Source organism: Bemisia tabaci, chromosome 8, assembly GCF_918797505.1.
Source record: "Bemisia tabaci chromosome 8, PGI_BMITA_v3".
NCBI classification, from domain to species: domain Eukaryota; kingdom Metazoa; phylum Arthropoda; class Insecta; order Hemiptera; family Aleyrodidae; genus Bemisia; species Bemisia tabaci.
In genome coordinates, this window is record NC_092800.1 from 22,213,560 (window position 1) to 22,232,097 (window position 18,538).

The 18,538-nt window shown below is 37.6% G+C and overlaps 2 protein-coding genes across 2 annotated transcripts in view; one reads left to right on the plus strand and one right to left on the minus strand.

Moving 5' to 3' along the window:
- Nucleotides 1–133: 133 nt before the first annotated feature.
- Nucleotides 134–11,232, minus strand: LOC109032618 (uncharacterized). The gene is made up of 3 exons (XM_072303084.1): nucleotides 10,834–11,232; nucleotides 9,091–9,159; nucleotides 134–2,857 (listed from the first exon to the last, which is right to left on the minus strand). Exons 1-3 carry the CDS (start codon nucleotides 10,858–10,860, stop codon nucleotides 2,225–2,227), a joined length of 729 nt encoding a protein of 242 aa, XP_072159185.1. The 5' UTR covers nucleotides 10,861–11,232; the 3' UTR covers nucleotides 134–2,224.
- A 3,242-nt stretch (nucleotides 11,233–14,474) lies between these two features.
- The window catches only part of LOC140223800 (probable cytochrome P450 313a1), a 35,731-nt gene continuing 31,667 nt past the window's right edge, over nucleotides 14,475–18,538 (plus strand). Inside the window, exons 1-3 of the mRNA XM_072303085.1 lie at nucleotides 14,475–15,001; nucleotides 15,769–15,908; nucleotides 16,356–16,548. Coding sequence (XP_072159186.1) covers nucleotides 14,968–15,001; nucleotides 15,769–15,908; nucleotides 16,356–16,548 — 367 coding nt within the window. The 5' untranslated portion in view covers nucleotides 14,475–14,967. The remainder of the gene's footprint in view (nucleotides 15,002–15,768; nucleotides 15,909–16,355; nucleotides 16,549–18,538) is intronic.

The following is an 18,538-nucleotide window of genomic DNA, read 5'->3' on the forward strand; positions in this document are numbered from 1 at the left end:
AAGACCAAATAAATGGACTACATTTTGCAATTTGGAACTATAAACTCTGGCCCGGTTTAAAAACAACGTATGTGTCATTAGTTCCCCTATGCACATAAGTGTTTTTCCTGAAGAGCCAAAAGTTATAGTTCCATATTGCAAAATGTAGTCCAAATGATCCATCACTCAGATGATATAGTTTTTGAAACTGTGAATTGTGAGGTTCAGTGAAACTGAAAATGAAAGAATCGCATGGAGAGAGGTACAAAAATAAGTATGGTGCCTTTTTTGACTTACTATTGTCTTGTTCCTTTTGCTCAATCTTTTTCTGTGCGTAAAATGAATAAACTGAAGGAATTGCAATCGATTGATTCAAACAGTTTCACATAATATCTCTATCCTCTTATACACATTTTCAGAAACTTGAACAGCTTAAAAAAGTACAAATAACTTATCAGTACATGATTTATTTCCATTATAATAAATTAGATTCTGGTAACAAAATAATAAACTTAAAACCAATCCGCTAACTTGCTTCTTGTGTATATGATGTAAAATTTAGAATGTACACATTCAACTAAAATCATTTTAGAATATTAAGAGGGAAGGATAGAGATTCAAAATTTACATGATCAGTGATCAGTTACCGCATGAGTTTCAAATAATAGATTCAATTACAAAACATGGACACGTCTTTTGTGGGAGATGACCCTCAAAAACTCAGTAAATAATACGTTTTTATTACCTAATGTATACATTAATGTTACGTTACACTGCTGTAATGTAACATGTTTCACTAAAGGCTGAATATATAAGAAAAAATCCTATGCAAGCATCCTTGAAAAAATATAATTAGTGAGCAAATTTTGTGGTAGGTATTCATTACTATATTAATAATTTGCATGGAACCTACTCCGTAAGTTAAAGTATCAATGATTCCATTTAATATTGATTTATCACCACCAATGTCTAGCACAAGGACTAAAATTTTAGTGAGAATACAAAACGATTTTTAATCAAGAACTTTGGTGTTAAATAGGAACTATTAGTAACTCTTTTGTGCACTTCTTAAAAGCGGTCCTACAAGAGGGATTGTGCGCAGAGGTCTGCAGGGTGTGGTGTATTTTTACGAGGACAAAATATTTCCAGCTGTGCAGATTTTACCTTTCCTCAGGCGTTTTCTGTCCTCTTTTAAAACGCTTAATATGCCTCCCTTCCGGGAAATCGTATAGTTATCTTATTGTTAGTTCTGCGGACTGATTATTGAGATATTGATAGACAAAACGATTGACAACGAAGAGGAAGGGACAATGAAACGATCCTTTGGTGGAAGCGGGTGATTGCGATAAACAAAGGAGGTAAGTATTAGGCCAACTAACACCAAACGATAAACTATTTTCTATTTGTCTTATTTGCCTATCGCTTTGTCTATCAATTTTATCAATAAGTACGCAGCTGAATTGCTTAAGCTCGAGGGCATTAAAAACGTCCCTTCTGAAATTCATCGTTTCTTTTACGAAAGACATCTCTAAGTTGCAAAATTTCCACTCATAAGTTGTATTTTAACTGGGGAAACTCTCGAGTGCTTCTAACTGAAAATTGCACTGATTTCTCCTCCAACCACACCCTAAAATCAGTAAAATATACAAAAATTACACAATGATATTCTTGTAAAAAAAAAACAAATGGTTTGAGTCTATTTTACAACTTTGGAATGAAGTCACGTTCCTTCAATACTCCCATTTCCCGGAACTAGTTCTGAATTACGGAACTTCTGAGATTCTCCTGAATTTTGCCCAGAACTTTTGGCGTTCCTGGAATGTTTCGCATCTTTTGCATTTTTTGGAACTTTTTCGGATTTTTAGAATAAATCTCGAAGGAATCCCTGATTTTTTGACGATCATGGAGTGAGAGAAATTTGAACAAAAAAGTTCCGAATCCCGGAACTGTTGACGGACCAGGAATGGGAGCACTGCGTCACCGAAAAAAAAGTGAAGTTGATTTAACATTCTGGATGTAAAAAAAGTGTGCGAGAACTTACAAAATGCTGAATTTACTGCTACATCAATTACGTTAGCAATGTCAAGATGTAAAACTAATTGCCGTAGTGGGTAATTTAGCATTTTGTGAGTTTTCGCACACTTTTTTTACATTCAGAATGTTTAATCAACTTCACTTTTTTTTCGGTGGTTCCTTTATTTGGGAACGACGACTTCATTACCTTACAGCTGAATGACACTATATCCTAGTGCTCCATCTGAAACTGTGCATAGTTACAATTCTTACACCCGACACCATCCTCCTCCTCCTCCTCATTCAGACTGCGGAACCCCTCATCATTGAAGCTACCGCCCTCCGCACCTCCAGCCGAGGGCCCGTCGTCATCGAAGCTCCTTTCCGCCTCCTCCATGTGCTTCTTGATCTCCTCCAACCTCCTCTCATCAGTCGACGCCTCGCTCACCAACGGCGAGGCCGAGGGCTCATCCTCCTCCTGCGCGAAGAGGCTCTTGAAGAGCCGCGAGGGCTCAGCGCGCTCTGCCGGCGACGGGAAGTAGAACTCCGGTTCCGAGTTGGACGAACGGTGATAAGGGGCCGAGGCCGAGGGGGACTCTCCACGTCGCGGAACGTCGTGTTTGATGTGGGTGCTGAAGCCAGCGACGTCGCCGCCGGTGGAGAAGGAGGAGACGCTGTAGGCGGGGCCGCCACCGCCGCCTCCACCGTCACCCGAGGAGGCGCCAGGGTAGCTCTTCACAGGGGCGAAGTTCTCCTCAGAGTCGAAGCCTGGGAGGTCTTCGCGCTTCTTCACGGCGCCCACGAATTGGCTGCTTGAAGAGGAGGACTTTGCTCCGCTGCCGCTTGGACCCGAAGCTGGGAAGCTCTGCAAAAAGTAAAGTTTCGTTGAATTATCCTCTATATACTATGGAATCATAAGAATAACGCCTCAGGAGCTGCATGAACTGCGGGCGGTCAGAGGTGTAGTTCCCAAGAGTATTAAAAAATAACAAAATATAAGTGGATAGAGCTACATTGAAAAAAAAGTAGCTTGGAGCAAGCATGATAATTCTTGAATTTGCCGCCAAGAACTTTCTTTATCTTGCTTTAAGCTGACTTTTTCTTGATCCAAGAAAAATATTGCTTGGGTTAAGCCAAAAAGTAGCTTATATCAACCAGCAAAATTCTTGATTTAAGAAGAAATACCTCTTGGCGGAAAATTTAAGATTCTTTTTTTTCCAGTGTATAGAAAAACAGTCACATCCGCATTGCGATTTTTTAAAAGCCTACATTTTATTTTAATTTTTCGGAAGGAAACCTAACAAAAATTCAGCCTAAATTTTTTCAGGAATAACCTTTATGTTAACCACATATGAGGGACGTGGAGAACAAGGCGCTGCATAAGTACAGTTTTTGAAAAAATTGAGATATTGATTATTCTAGTCTTCATGCATATTTTGTGAAAAATTCGCTCCCAAATTCCAATTTTTGAGCATCAAAAAGTCTGTTTGAACTTTCTTCCCGCCATTAGGATCCATGTACCCTCGAAAGTTCAAACACGTATACAAGTAACAATAACTGCACTTATGCGATTAGTCCTCCAAACCTCTCATACATATAACATAATGACATATAACGCACAAAAAAAAAAAAAAAAAAAAAAAAAAAAAAAATGCAAGAAATTGTAGGTAAGTGATGATGTTGGTTGCTTTCCTCCAAAATTTGATCGTGCTCGTGGTAGAAACATTTTTAATACGACACGATAAAGATATGATCTTTTCGCTGAACTCCATCCAAAATCGCTGGCTACTATGGTCAAATCAGGCATGTGACCGACCCACTTCTCACAAAAGGTCGTGTATTTCATATCGCACAGATACATCACGAATATTGTGTATATTACGGATTAGTTATTTCTTACCATGTGGAAAACTTAACCACTGTGAATATGTGAAGGCAACCCTTCTTCATGTCTCCAGAACAAATTCTAGTTGAGAGACTTAAACGCGGAGAAAGAAAAGTAGAGCGATTCTTTGAATCTATCGTCTCAATTGTTTGTAAGGATCTTTCTGTATAAAAGTACTCGAGGAAGTATGCATCTTGACACAATGATCACGACTGATTGAAGAGAGCTGTTCTGTGCCACTCCTAAAGTTGAGATCAGAGTTCTGCCAAAACTACGTGCATTTGTTCTTTAAAAAATAAAAAATATAAATATAACTCTTTCTGGCAATATTCGGTCAGGATCTCAACGCACAAAGTAGGATCACTTAAAACTTCTCACTTATCACGATACACTATTTGATTATGCAACTATGTGTCAATGGAATGGTTCTCAAAATCATTCAAAGTGCACGCTTCAAAAGGAAAAGGTACCTTTATTCTGTGAGATTGCACGCGCCAGCAATTTCCTTGAATAGGACTATTTTGATTTTGCTAAATTAATCATTTAAATGACTTTTTATTCAATCAAGATCTAGTTGTTTAATGACCAGTTTTTAAACAATATCTGACGTAATAAAAAATGCTCCGACACACAAAAAACACGTGAAATGGAAACACCTTAATCGTATTGTGTATTTTTGCTGTACTTTCACAGATGTCCGACTGTATTAGCTGATTCTAATTTACATACCATTAAAATGAGAGGTCAACGCCTTCTAAATTAAACCGAATACAACTGGATCTTCATCGTACAAAATATTGCATCGAAGCATTATGAAGGCGCAAGAAGCTGAGCGTTTCCCAGCTCAGCATCCAACTTCATATAGTATGTTTGAGCTTATTAATTTTTGCTGACTCTCATTTCGAGAGAGCAACCACAATTTCTTTACGATTTAATGCAGTATATTTGAGGGACTCGGAAGACAAGGCGCACATAAGTGCAGTTTTTGCTATTTTGAGAAATACGTGTTGGAAGTTTTGAAATTACATGGATCTTTAAGGCGTAAGGAAAGTTCAATGTGACTTTTCGATGCTTAATAATTGGAATTTGGGAGCGAATTTTCCGCAGAAATGCATTAGGACTAGTTTCACATGGTTTTACTAATATCTTATATTTTTTTTCAAAAACTGCACTTATGCGCTTTGTCCTCCAAGCCACTCATTTTTGATCGAAGATATTCTTTTTGCGAGTGACCCTCGGCCGTTAAATCAAAAGCATGTTTTCAGAATGAGATAAATAAATGAATCCACCTCTTGATTTTTTCTTGATTTTGATATTTGTATTGATGCATACCGCGTTCATGTTTTCAAGATTTTATGTAGACCCGAACAAAATGCTACATTATTTTTGCGCGTCATGCCGTCTCGATTGTTACGTGTAGACCACGACCAGGACACAGACATCAGCGCCTACCTCAAGTGCGGGTGCTAACCACAACGCAGCACGTACACAAGTGCTTACGGATGCAAGGCGTTCCTTTCCATCCTTGTCAAATTGAGCGCCAATATTTCCTTACGTAAGCGTATGAAAGTAGGATTTGTTCAATTTCGATATTTTCTTCTCGTTTCGATGAAAAAAGGTCTCATTAGTTTTCTCGTGAAATTTTCTCAGAGGAGCCTCTTAAAATTTAAAATATGACGAATTGAACAACAATTTTTGCTGTTTTAGTAAAAAAATACATGCCTGACCTCTCAAATTGACTCGCTCTACTGTGCGGTGGTGCGATTTAGCAATATGTTATACCCATATGTCGCAGTCAAATAGTCAAATCAGGCATCTTATCAAATGCCTAGGCAGGTACCAAAATTTTTAGAGTTTACAAGGTTTTTTTATGTTTTCACATAGACTTCCTAACTTTTCAATATTTTGAGACTAAAGATCAGTCAAAGTACAAACTGTCACTGTGTCTCACGCGTTCAAAAATGCTCCTCATGTTTCTTCGACCTTCGAAATTTTGACAACTTTTTATTTTATGAAATGCTGCATATTTTGAGATAAACCTGCATTCAAGGACCAGAAAAAGCGTATTTATGATCGTATGGAGCAAGTTTTTATACAGAATTCTTTCCCACGCGATCAAAGAACTATTTTTTCCACAGTCAGCAAAATAATCAGAATTTCAGTCCAAGTAAGAATATGTGACTGTTTGCCTAGGCATTCAATACATTTCAAACTTTCATTGATCTTTATGTCAGTGAGAATACTTGTTAGGTTAGGAGCTGGTACAGGGTGAAGTGTTTATCCCCCGTTGTCTCTTAGGTTGACACATAGAGGTTTATCAGTTGATTTATTAATCTTTTCTTTACATATTGCGGGTGTGCACTGAAAAAAAAAATCTCGGTGTATTTACTAAGAAAAGGGCAAAATTACCAAGAATTCAGGGTTCTATTTGATCCCAGTTTTTTCTTGGTAAAATTATCATTTATGGAATTGGTAATTTTACCGAGAAATCTCGGTAAAATTATTGAGCTTTCTCGGTAATTTTACTGGACCTTGGTAAAAACGCCAATATTTTTATCGACTGTGGTAGAATTACCGAGATAAAATGGCAAAGCTACCGGGAATTGATTACCAATAAAAGTGATATTCTTACCTGAAAAAAAAAACCAGTAAAAATCCCGGTTTATAGGTAAGCTTACCAGTCTGTCTGGCTAAAATTACCAATAATTGGTAAAAAAAAGTGAGATGGTAAGGGTACCCCAATGGACTTTGGTGAAAACGCCGAGAATTTTTTTTCAGTGTGTCTTCAATTTTAGGTTCAGTGAATTTTATTGTTACTATTATAAATGACCTGATTTGACTATTTGCCTTCGACGGGTACATTGAAAATCGAAAATTTTGCAGCACTGGAGAGGGTCCCATTCGGACTGCTTTTGTCATGCAAGAGGTGCAGGCCGAGTCCGACAGAGCGTTGTTCGGCGGCCGGTGGAAAAATATCGAAATTTCGCAACATGGAAGGAATGGCAATGCCCAGTGTCCAGTGTCCAGCGAAGGAGCACCGACCCGCACACGTTTTGCTCAACGCTCGCCGATGGACGGCGCGTGCGTGCGACGAACGTGAGCAAATTGCGCCAAACCGAGGAATTTTTGGATCGAGAAATGGTGCAAGGAATGACACGCGCTGATTTTGAGAGTGACCTATACCGTGCGGTAAAATCCGCCTGAACTCAACTCTACTTCCACCAGAAATCTTTAGAGTACCTTCATAGGGAGAGTATGGACAGCTCGATTTATGTAGCTCTTAGGGCCCAAAAGGGCGACAACGTTAAAACCGAAAATCACTAAAAAAGTGCCGCTGCGACCTATGCATTAGAAAGATTAATCAGTAGGGCCGACAGCGCATTGTAAGCAAGCATTTTTAAGGATTAATACTTTGAAACTGAAAAAATGTATGCGAAAGCAAAGTTTTATTCGGGCTTTTATAATTTTTGATCATTTTACCTATACTCTCGGAGTTTAAATTAATACCACTGGATAATTCGAGTTTGGCTACCATTTTGGGCCCCAAGAGTACAGTACAAACCTCCAAATTCTTGAGTTGTCCAATCTTTCTATACAGGTACTCTAGAAATCTTTAATTAAGTGAGCAAGTCACCAAAATGCACCCATGCTCGTGGAAACACAATTTGCAGGGCACCTTCAGGGTGTCTTGTTAATGATTTCTTCTTTAGATTTCTACTTCTTATTACCGGGATTCCCGTTTTTCAAGTGGACCTCTAATCATGTTAAGCCCGAGTAGTGCGTACCATTGAGGCAATGAGAAATCCGTAAGTCTCAAAAATAATTTCAATGATGAAAATATTAACAGATCATTTCCTTGGTGGACTTGGAAATTTCTCTTCCCGATTGAAATCAATTTCTGCGAAAAAGTTCGATCTCCTATAGCATTTTGAAATGTGCGTGCTGCTGCAGGTCACGCATCGACCTGGTTTAACAGACACGTGCCAAGTCGTGTCATTATAAAATAAATGCGTATAATTCGGTTATTTCGTGTCAAAAATACCCCGGGTACTAATCTTTATGCGAATCCATCGGTAAGTAACTGAGGTCCGGGTCAGATTTTGCCCTATTTTGAACTTAAACCGACCGACATTCTGTCAAAATTCAAAGTGGCGACCTCAGTTTTGCGCTATTATTTTCTGTTGTATCTTATTTTGATTCCCTTGTTCCAAAGGGAGGTTGCTATTAGAGAAAAAAGTTTGGTTCCGGAGCTCCTCCCCCCCCCCCCAAATTTCGAGGGGTCCCAAAAAGTGGCTTACATGGCCCAATACTCATCCTTAAAGTTTCGTTTCAAAATATAAATTAGATAAAAGTATAGAGGCGCGGTGGACCAGACCTTCGGGACATCCTTTACAGTAATTGAGAGACTTAAACGCTGAGACAGGAAAGTAGGACAATGCTTTCAATTTACTGTCTAATCTGAATCAACTCGCGCAATAAAGTCTTGTGTCCACAGTCCAATACAGCATCTCAGAATTTAAATGGAGTGTTTTCATTGATACTTAATTCTAAAATTGGCCCATGAGACATTAATAATGTGTAAAAATTGCACAAAGAGTCCCGAATATGTCTTAGTAAAGTTTTTTGCAAAAAAAAAAAAAAAAAAAAAAAAAAAAAAAAAAAAAAAAATTTCTGCTTGGCGCGCCATCAATTCATGGAACTCTTAAAGCTGCATGAAATATAGAACTTCGTAAAATTTGACTTTTACGTATAATTTTGTCTTAGTATTGTTATGTTCTGACGTACAAAGAAATCATGCGACAATGAAACGATTTAAAGAGTAGTTACTGTCATCGCTGAAGAATAAAGATCCGATAGTATTAATTTTTCAAGCTTTCTATCTAGATGCCTTTAACTCTGCAATTTAATCTTCCAAGTCATGAAATATACTGTCGTCGTTATATCCAGTGGCATGCCTCCTTCAAAAAGAATGCATTAGAATTGTCTCTTGTCTTGCATATTATTTACTTATTGAAGAGGACCCCCCCCCCCCCTCCCCCAAAAAAAGCATATTTCCATTTATTTTCCAAGGAGAACATGTTTTCCCTGTTCCTTCACAGTGCCTAACCTCAAGAGTTCTCAATTAGATACACCCTAGAAAGATCTCTTAAAATAAATTTTTTGAGATCTATGGCAGCTCAAATGGTATTATCTACGTGGAAAAATATACTTACGTAAACAATCTTTGTGCTTTCAGTAAAATATTGTAAAGTTGTCAACAAGCACACTGTGCTGCAAACAGCCTGCAAACACGAGAAAATATATATCGTATAAGAAATAAATTATGGTTGGATGACAGAGGGACTGGATATTATGCGACAGTTGGAGAGGGATTGGATGTGCATAAAGTTTAAACTGGTAGAAAAATGTATGATACGGTAACAGTTTAGAACCAATTTTACCTTTATTTTCTAGGGAGCTTACTTATTCTACCAAGCATATTTTCTGATTGCACTACGTATGCACTTTTAATAATATTATCACTCGATCAGGGCATATTTTTAGGAAAAAATGGACGCAAAAAGAGGTATGATTGAATTCTATAGTTGGATATAAATTTTACTCCTTTTTCAGGGGTATCATGTGAGATTCCTCCTACATTTTAAACAAGCGACCTAACTTGGGGGCAGATTTATCCAATTTTGATCAATTATTAAAGGGCTTTCGTCACAATTGTTAGATCTCTCATACCCTCCTAAAATTTTGCTGAAACGACCCCATTGCAATTTTACATTTCATAATTTTCTAGATAATGCATACCTAGAAAAAGAGAATTTCCAGGAGCAACGCAAACTCCTCAAAGAACTGCGATAGTTTCTTTCTTTCGGTAAATAATCAATCGTCAATTATAAAGCTGTCAGAGAGGCACTGCAAATAAAATCATGGCATCAGAGGGATGCTGAAAATTGCCTTCATTTCACAATGATACCACTTGTCTGCATCTCGGTTTGAAAAGTGGCTTTTTTAGCGGCACTCTATCCCGCTCCGTTGATGTTTTCAAATTTTTTCTTATTTTCTTTTACGAAATGGATCACTTTGATGCTTGTTTGAAGTGTGGCTTATATTTAAATTGTTTCACGTTATTAAAACCTTATACCACGTATAGATGTATTCCACCCAACGTAGAACAATTCTCTGTGTGAAGGGAAGTTTCCACCAAAATGTCCTTGCACGTAGATTCTGATCCCCATCATTTACATATCGTCTTATCATGTCGTGAAGATTTGTACATCTTTTCATTCAAATATCTTCTTTCCTAAATAATCATGTGGCGCGAACTATGAGAGATGAGGAAGACGTAAACTTCCTGCCAATTAGGATTGCATTTCTTAAATAGAATGCATGTGGCCGTTTTTAAGAACACGAGCGATAAAAAATGTTTCATACTATTACTTATTCACAAGAGACAGCAGCTATTTTTAACAGACCAAAGATACAAGAGAATTGAAATGAGTTACTAATGATATGGTCTGTTTTAATTAGTTCTCCTACTCTAATTTCACGTCTAGTGGGATAAAATACAAGCACCAAAGTCTTTACAATACTCGTAAGAACTATTAAATCTGCAAAAATGATTTATTCAATGTTAAACAATTACGTACAGAAAATATTTGACAGAACAATCTCTTTTAGGAGCCTGTAGATTTGTATGGTCAGCTCCACTATTTTTAAAATAAACTAATAAATTTTTGGAACGAGAGGAACAATATAATAAAAATGTATGATTCCCAAATCGTAAATATACCGTCCGTTGCCAATCTTTGCATTTACCTGCTATCAAAAATGTATTTATTTCAATCAAATTACGTAAATAGAGAAATGATAAATTATGAGAATAATGAAATTAAATAAGATGACAAAAAGTGTTTAATCCCTCAAACCATGAAAATTTTGGAGTAAAAAACATTGGTACTCACATTGATGGGATGATGTCGGCGAAACATGATGAATTATTATGGGAGACAGCGGTCAAGCACTGGATCTTATAAGCAACCACACCATTTCCTTATTGCTGTCATTCGGCGTGGGCACTAAACGTTTACGTTTTTCCCATTTCCCCCTTCTTTATCACCGCCTTCATTTCTCCTGCTTAGCACCGCAGCCAGAGACCTAGATCGATCATTGTTCTAACTCTTTCATTTTCCCAGTGCCCCGGTTTTTAATCAACTACGATAGTCGCAACATACACAAGATGGATTTATTTTCTCTAAAAAAAAACTAAATATCTGTATGATTAATTTTAAGATGATGATACTGATTTCTTAAAGCACTGTAGATTTGCATTTTTGAAGAGTAATATATGCCAGAAAGTAGTATTTAACGATACGTCTATATGCCACACCCGGAAAATGAACTCACACAACATTTTCTCCAAAATAGTTTATCATTTGAGCCGTCAAAAGAATCATTGATGTTTGAGCTTAGATGGTACAAGCACAGAGGTTTTTTGGTTCATTGGTTTTTATATCCATCCATCCATTTGACCTGGGTAATGGCACATCAAAAACCCAAATACTCGCTTGAAAACGCTTTACTGTAAGATAATATTTTGTAATGTAAGCTCTAAAAGTCTCATTTAAATGAAAAAAAGAAAGAAAGAAAATAGCTATACTATGGCACAAATGGCACGAATAATCTACGAAAGCAAATTTAAAGATTTACGATTTTGCCTTATTTTTAGTCAAAATATCTTTATTAAACATTGACTAGGAAAATCTGTGTTAGGAGGGAATTAATTCCGTTAATCACTGAGCTTGATTGATAAAATGTGTACATAATGTTTTGTTGATTCAAACTTTTCGTCTGCTATTGGCAAACGATATACATGTTAGGACATAAATGCTCCTATTTTGAACTGTAAAACGAGACTGTATTTTCACTAACTAACCAGTCGAATCATTTTAGTTGTCATTGGACGGAAATGTAACATTGCAGCGTTGACAAATCGTGGCCAGTTTGATTTGGATGAAATTAAGTCAAACTCTCATTCATATTTCATTACTTAAATCTTAGGTTCTAATCGATTCTATTCTTACGTAGAAATTTATTTTTTATTTGGTTTTTATCTGCCTAAATTGACAGATTTTAAAGAGATGAGAGAAATAATACTATTCGCGCACATACGTTCCAGTGCTGACCATCAATCGTAAAAAGGGTACATCATTTTTGCTCCCCATGGCAAAATGTATTCCATACTTTTTACTTGAGCTCCACAACATAATCACAATATTTCAAAGTTTACAGCACTTACGGAATAACCTGAGTCTTGCTCCAACCGTTTAATCAATACCTGAGAAACTGCTGTGTCATTTCTTACCTAGCCTTCTTTGTCGCTACAAGACGAAAGCTCTTACACAAGTTACGTTCTCATAACGATCAATTTTTGTCTCGAAAAATGCTCTTCGGGCAACTGATTACTCTTTGGTCACCGGTCATCTAACCGCTGCGACGCGCAATACTGCCGTGCTAAGGAAAAACGCCGTATGCGTCTCCGGGCGTTGCCAAATTCCCCTAAATAAAAACCGATGTTACTGGAATTTTTTTGAGTTTTTTGCTCCGAATTTTTCAGACGATTTTGTTTGCAATTTGATCTGCAATTTACCTGAAAATTTCAAGGAAAAATATAAGTGACTTTCCTTAAAAATACTTGATTAATCTTGGGAAATTTGGCAACTATCGAATGCTCTTACGGCGTCTTTCCTTAGCACGTCAGAATAGGCGGCATGCGGTACCCTATAACGTGCCAGGGAAAAACGCAGTTGGAACGATCGGAAGTTGCTGAATTTTCCTCGATGAAATGTTTATTTTCGTGGGGATTTATGCATACTATAGTGGGAATTTTAAGAAATTTCAAATTCACATTGGAAGCGAAATTCTCCGAAAAATTGGAAGAAAAATACTCACGAGTCTCCGAGCAAATTTTTGGCTTATCGATTCAAATTTGGCAACAATCAAGGGCCCATAAGACGTGTTTTCTTAGCACAGCAGCGCTGCTTTGAAAACTGTAGAGTTGAGTCGCAAAATATTAATGGCTCTAATTCATGGATGGACAATCCGGAGGGTTAATAATAGGCTGGGTTGGCCGGCCAGGATGGTTTTTGTGGTCAGCGTGCTAGACTTTAGGTCAGTGGGTTCCGAGTTCGTATTCCGGTTGTGGAGACAAATATTGAGCATTATTTTGAGGAAACTATACCTTACTTTTTCTCAAATTTTAAAAATAGGAGACTTTCCAACGCGAGTTGATAACAGCGCAGGCGCAGAGATACAACTATTCGTACTTGATGGATGTCTATATTGCATATACGCCAAACTGAAGGCGCGATGGCGCGAGGCGTGAATTCACAATGCCACGCTCTATACTGCCAATGATGTGTCGGTTAGATTCGGTGGGAAATGTAAAAAACGAGGACCAATTACGTATCTCCTATCTTCAGCTGTGGTGCTCACGTGGTCCTAGAAGCACAACTAAAAATTTGATAAACGAAAACCGACACAATATGGAAATAGTGCAAGGGAAAGTACGCATGTTGACAACGGCGCAGAGATACAACTATTCGTGCTTGATGGATGTGTATGTTGCATGTACGCAAAATTGAAGGCGCGATGCCGCGAGGTATGAGCTGGCAATTCTCCGCTCTTTGTAGCCAATGAGGTATCCCTTGGACTCGGGGAAAAAAGTAAGAAAAAGAGGTCTCGTCATGTTTTTGTTTTTTTTTTTAATCGGATGTGCAATTCTTTTTCTAGGATGTACTTGCAGACATATATCGAAAGGTCATATGCACCGAGACTAAAGCTCGAATTTACCGGCACCATAAAACCCGCTGACCACATCTAAGGGTTAAATCGACCATCCCAAAAACGACTATGCTACATCAAACATTTCGATGGATTTGGTCAAAAAGTTTCTATTCCTATTACAACGCCCCTAAAAATCTCTCAGCATGTCTCATTTTAGATAATCGATATAAAAAAACAAACCACTAAGTCTGCTTGAAATTTTCTATGAATATTTGTAATTGAAAGAAGAAAATTCACAAATAATATAGGGAAGCATTCTGTGAATTAGTTGACTCTTTAAAAAACGGAAACGGAGATATATCGAAACATACATACACATACTTACACGAATAATATTGAGGGAGAAACTTAATTTTCATTTTCATTAAATAGAACCGAATGAATGGGCACAGCGCTGATATTTTCAGTATTCGTAGCAACTGAATTGGAGGACCATAAACATAAAGCTTTAATAAATAAAGTGATAGGTTGATGGGAGTATTTTAGGTAGCAAAGCAATCAAACTAATTTTTATTGGAGTGCTGAAGTCACGCAAGCTGACTAACAAAACAGGGTCATCGACACAACCGTACACGACAAGAATTTTAGAGCGCCTTCAATTTTAATTCTCTCCTAAAGTCATACACGGCTGTTTTTTTCCGGAGTGCTCCTTACAGGCGAACTGTGAGTTATTGAACATTCATTCTTTTACTGAGAGAAGCCGTGGACAGAATGATATGAAACTAAAAATTGGAAGTCAGCATTACACGTTAAGTTTTTTGTGAGCTTGAAAGTTAGCGTCGTGTTTTTGGAAATGCAATTACTTTTCCACTTGAGGAAGAAAAATGGGCATGCAAATACCAAACTATTTCCATTTCAAGGTGTGGTTAGGCAGTGCGCAACTCTTCCTACTCTTAACTTTCCAAGCTACGTCAAGTTCCAGCTCAGAGTGAGGGAGGATTTTCAAAAAGTGATTTTAAACCGAGGAAACTAAGAGGAAATATGCCTTAGATTGCACTTGAGATTTAACTTGATTCAATGTAAATAACTAAATTATCTCAACGCGGATTTCTAGTTTTAGATAGTCTTACAAGATACTGTTATGCAAATGGGTGATTACATCGGTTGACTTCTTTCGAGTCTACGTCTTCCGTATTTATTTTGTCCACCTGCCGCCGACTTCATTTCGAACGTCAATCACAATTGTGTTGTCATTCTCAAACTGGACACGCCACGCATAATTGTTTTCTAGTCTCCCTCAAAGGACGCTGAAGATGCATTCAGTTTGGACACTCTCTTCAGGGGAAGGTAACATTCTTGGATCATCCCATTTTGTATATTTCAGTGATGGAAGAAACTGGGGATGTTTAGAAGGGCTGTTGTAAAGGGAGACAGCAGTTAAAAGAAAGTTCATCCCTTGCGCGAGATTGAAGAAAATTTATACATTGACAGAATAACAAAAAGCGCGGAATTTATTTTTTATCTAATTTTTCCGATGGACATTTTCACAGTTTTAGATTCCTGTCTCGGAATAATTACAAACGGAAAAGTCTAATTTTACCTGGGTGACCCACCTCCTTCTGCATTGGCTACCTTCTTAGAAACCCAAAATTCGCATCATTATGTGAAGTACGAGTGTAGTCATAATCAATATTTCTTATCAATAAAGATTTTCCATAAGTATCTTTCCCTGGAGTTAGTATTATATTCTCACAACTTTCTGAATGATCCGCCAATTTAATTAGTTTATCATCTTTTTAGAGGTTTGTTTCCATGTATTGTGATGTAGAGCGTATCCAGTGAGCCAATTCAATATTCGAAAATTCATGATAAAGCACTGCTATTAAATGTTTATCCTGGTTTCTTTATGCAACTAAACAATTTTGTAGAATTACTCCTTAAATTGAAATATACTGACAGTAAAAAATAAGGGTCAACTATGCAAATGCTTCCGGTTCATACTAACTTATTGTCGAGTTGTCATTTATTAAGATTTTGAAGCTGTTGTTTTTGAAGTCATGTTTGTAGCATCATTCACATCATTATTATTCTGACACAAGTTGCAATGACTACAGGCAGTTTGGAAGCCTTCAGTATACGGTATTGCACTGCCTGCTTTGCGTCCCTCTCCCAAACGGGTTTTCTCCTCGCCTTGCTATCTCTCGGAACCATCTGTCTTTTGTATTATCTGAGCCGACCGCTGAATTTAATTTACGTAAGTAATTAAGTTCGTATCTCATAATCATTGTTAGTGCGTATGCAAACGCAAACGGTTTACGTAGTGAATGATCCACGCAGTTTAGTCTCCTAAACCATTAAAATGGACAATTTCTGCCTCGATTTTAAGGGATGCTTTATTAAGTTTAGAAATGATGATTTTCAAGTTATTTGATGGTTATTTTCGAAACAGAACTGTTGTTTGGAGGAAAAGAACCTTCAAAATTCTTCCATAGTTTGAACCTTTGATGGCCCCAATGGAAATACGAAGTTCATGATATGATGTATTTTCCTCGATTGTTTCCTCACAAGTTTTATCCCTGGATGTTGAAAACGGTAAACCATTTGCAGAGTACTTTTATAATTTTCGTGTTTATCCGGATGCAGTACATACTATTGAGTAGATTTTATTTTTCGTTGTTCTCTTTTATTTTCCCATACTCAGGACCTGACCGGAGCGAAGGGTGATAAATATTTCAAACTTCCTGCGAAAAATGATGCGATGGCAAAAGAGCACCTTAAGGGTCGATTGCAAAGGAAGTCGGGGAAATCTATTCCAGTTTATCCGAACGGATGGTTCGGTATACTCGAATCCTCGGAAATTGGCCGTAACGAGGTTAAATACGTCATGGCGTTGGGTAATTTCAGCATAAAATATATTTAAGAATGGAGTGCATATCCCTGATAGGCGATAGAAATTTAACGTTGATCTGACACTCTAGGGTAATTGTCGAACTGAATCTCGATCGTTTTAAACGTCATCGTTATCATCAGAAAAAAATGTCAGAAATGTCTCTGTTTCAGGGATCAACAAAAACCCTCAAATGTTTTTGAATCAATGAAAGATGTATTTGCCAGAGGGGAGGGGAGGGGGCGGATATGATGAAATCAAGAATGGTTAATTTTCGTATTTTCATAAGTAGAATGTTTGAATTGACGCTAAATATCCTAATTAGGAGTTCATTTCAGTAAATTTCGTTGCACAAATTGTGTTCTCCGTGAAATTTCATTGAAGAATTATGAATTATAATGCGTAGATTTGCACATTGTCTGATGATCCATTGACTTGGTTACAGTGTAAGAATGGCCGTTTTTACGTACATTCGTGTTTTAGGCAAAAATGTTGCTGTTTTTCGCATGCCAGATGGAACAGCGCAGGTTGTCAACCCGTGCTGCCCCCATTTACGAGTAAACATGGGTTTGGCAGGGACAACAAAGACGTACATAGAATGTCCTTCCCATGGGTGGCAACTCGATGGTGATACAAAAAAATGGAATAATATTCAAGGCGCCGAAAAAGGTAAGTGAACTCTGAGACAGAAGAAAAAGCCATCGCCCTCATTTATGTAGCACAGAGAACCCTATGCATCTTAAATGGATTGCATTTTGCAAAAAGGAACCGCGAGCATTGCAATGTTGCTAAGATTGTGCAACTTCTTTTGTCTTTGAAAAAAACCTGATTATCCATTGACAGTTTCTATTTTACTCGCTGAAAACTGTGAATCCAAGACAAAAATAATCATGTAAATATCATATTTTTTCATGATTTCAGTTATTATACTGCAAAGGATGAATTTGCGCAATCTTAGCATCATTGCAATGCTTCTGGTTCCTTTTTGCAAAATGGAATGTTGCAAATTTTACAACCAAAGAAAAATTAAATATTATTCAAGTTTCTGAATCGTTACAATGAACATATTTTTCCCTTAATTATGTTAAAAACTGGAGCAGAAAGTCAAGAATGATGGCACAAAGTCGCTTATAGTCTAGTATGCGCTAATATGCGTTTCACGCCAACTGACCGACTGCACTGCGTTTCACGCAATGCGAGAAGTATCCACGCAGTCTTGTAGGCGCTAATATGGGCGGGCGTTACGCCGGCCTCACTGTTTGGCGCAATGCGTGAAGTATTCTTAATGTCATGCAGGCGCTAATATACATTTAGAACCGGCCGCCCGCCGCACTGTGTTCGGCGTGATGATTCGAACTCGCTTTAGAAGAATCGTGGCATCGAATAGTAGAGCTTAAAAGGCGTATGTTTTTATCGACGCCAGACGAGCATTCCAACGTTGCCTCGTTTCTTCCGATTAAATATTTTTTCCGAGAAAAGTTAGGGAAGTTCTTTATACTCATTTTTCAATCCTCTCACTTTATTTATCAGCAGAGGGTAAGACATCGACGACCTGTCAACAAACTAACCTTAACTAGCGTTATCATAAAAATACGATTATTTTCCAACGGTTTTCTCCTTTGCCAAACTTCTACCTTAAATTAAGTTCATTTTAAATTCCCCTTGAAGTTTTCGAAGAGAAAAACCCGTTTCTCCCCGAACGAAGAAGAAATAAAATCACGGAAACGATTAAGAACTGACGTTCAGGAGTTCACTATTTAAAAAAGGAAGTGCGACGAGGATTCTGCAACGTCGCAAACCGAATTACGTGGTCTGGTAGTTTCACCGTCGAATTGGCATCATTGGCAGAAAATTTTCGATATTTTAAGTTGTCGTCTGAGAAAGCAAGCAAGGGCGGATCCAGCAATTTGGCAACGCCGGATTTCCTCCATTTAAACCTATGCTAAATAACCGATTCTTGTCGGAGCACCTAGCCCCTCCAAGGATCGATACATTTC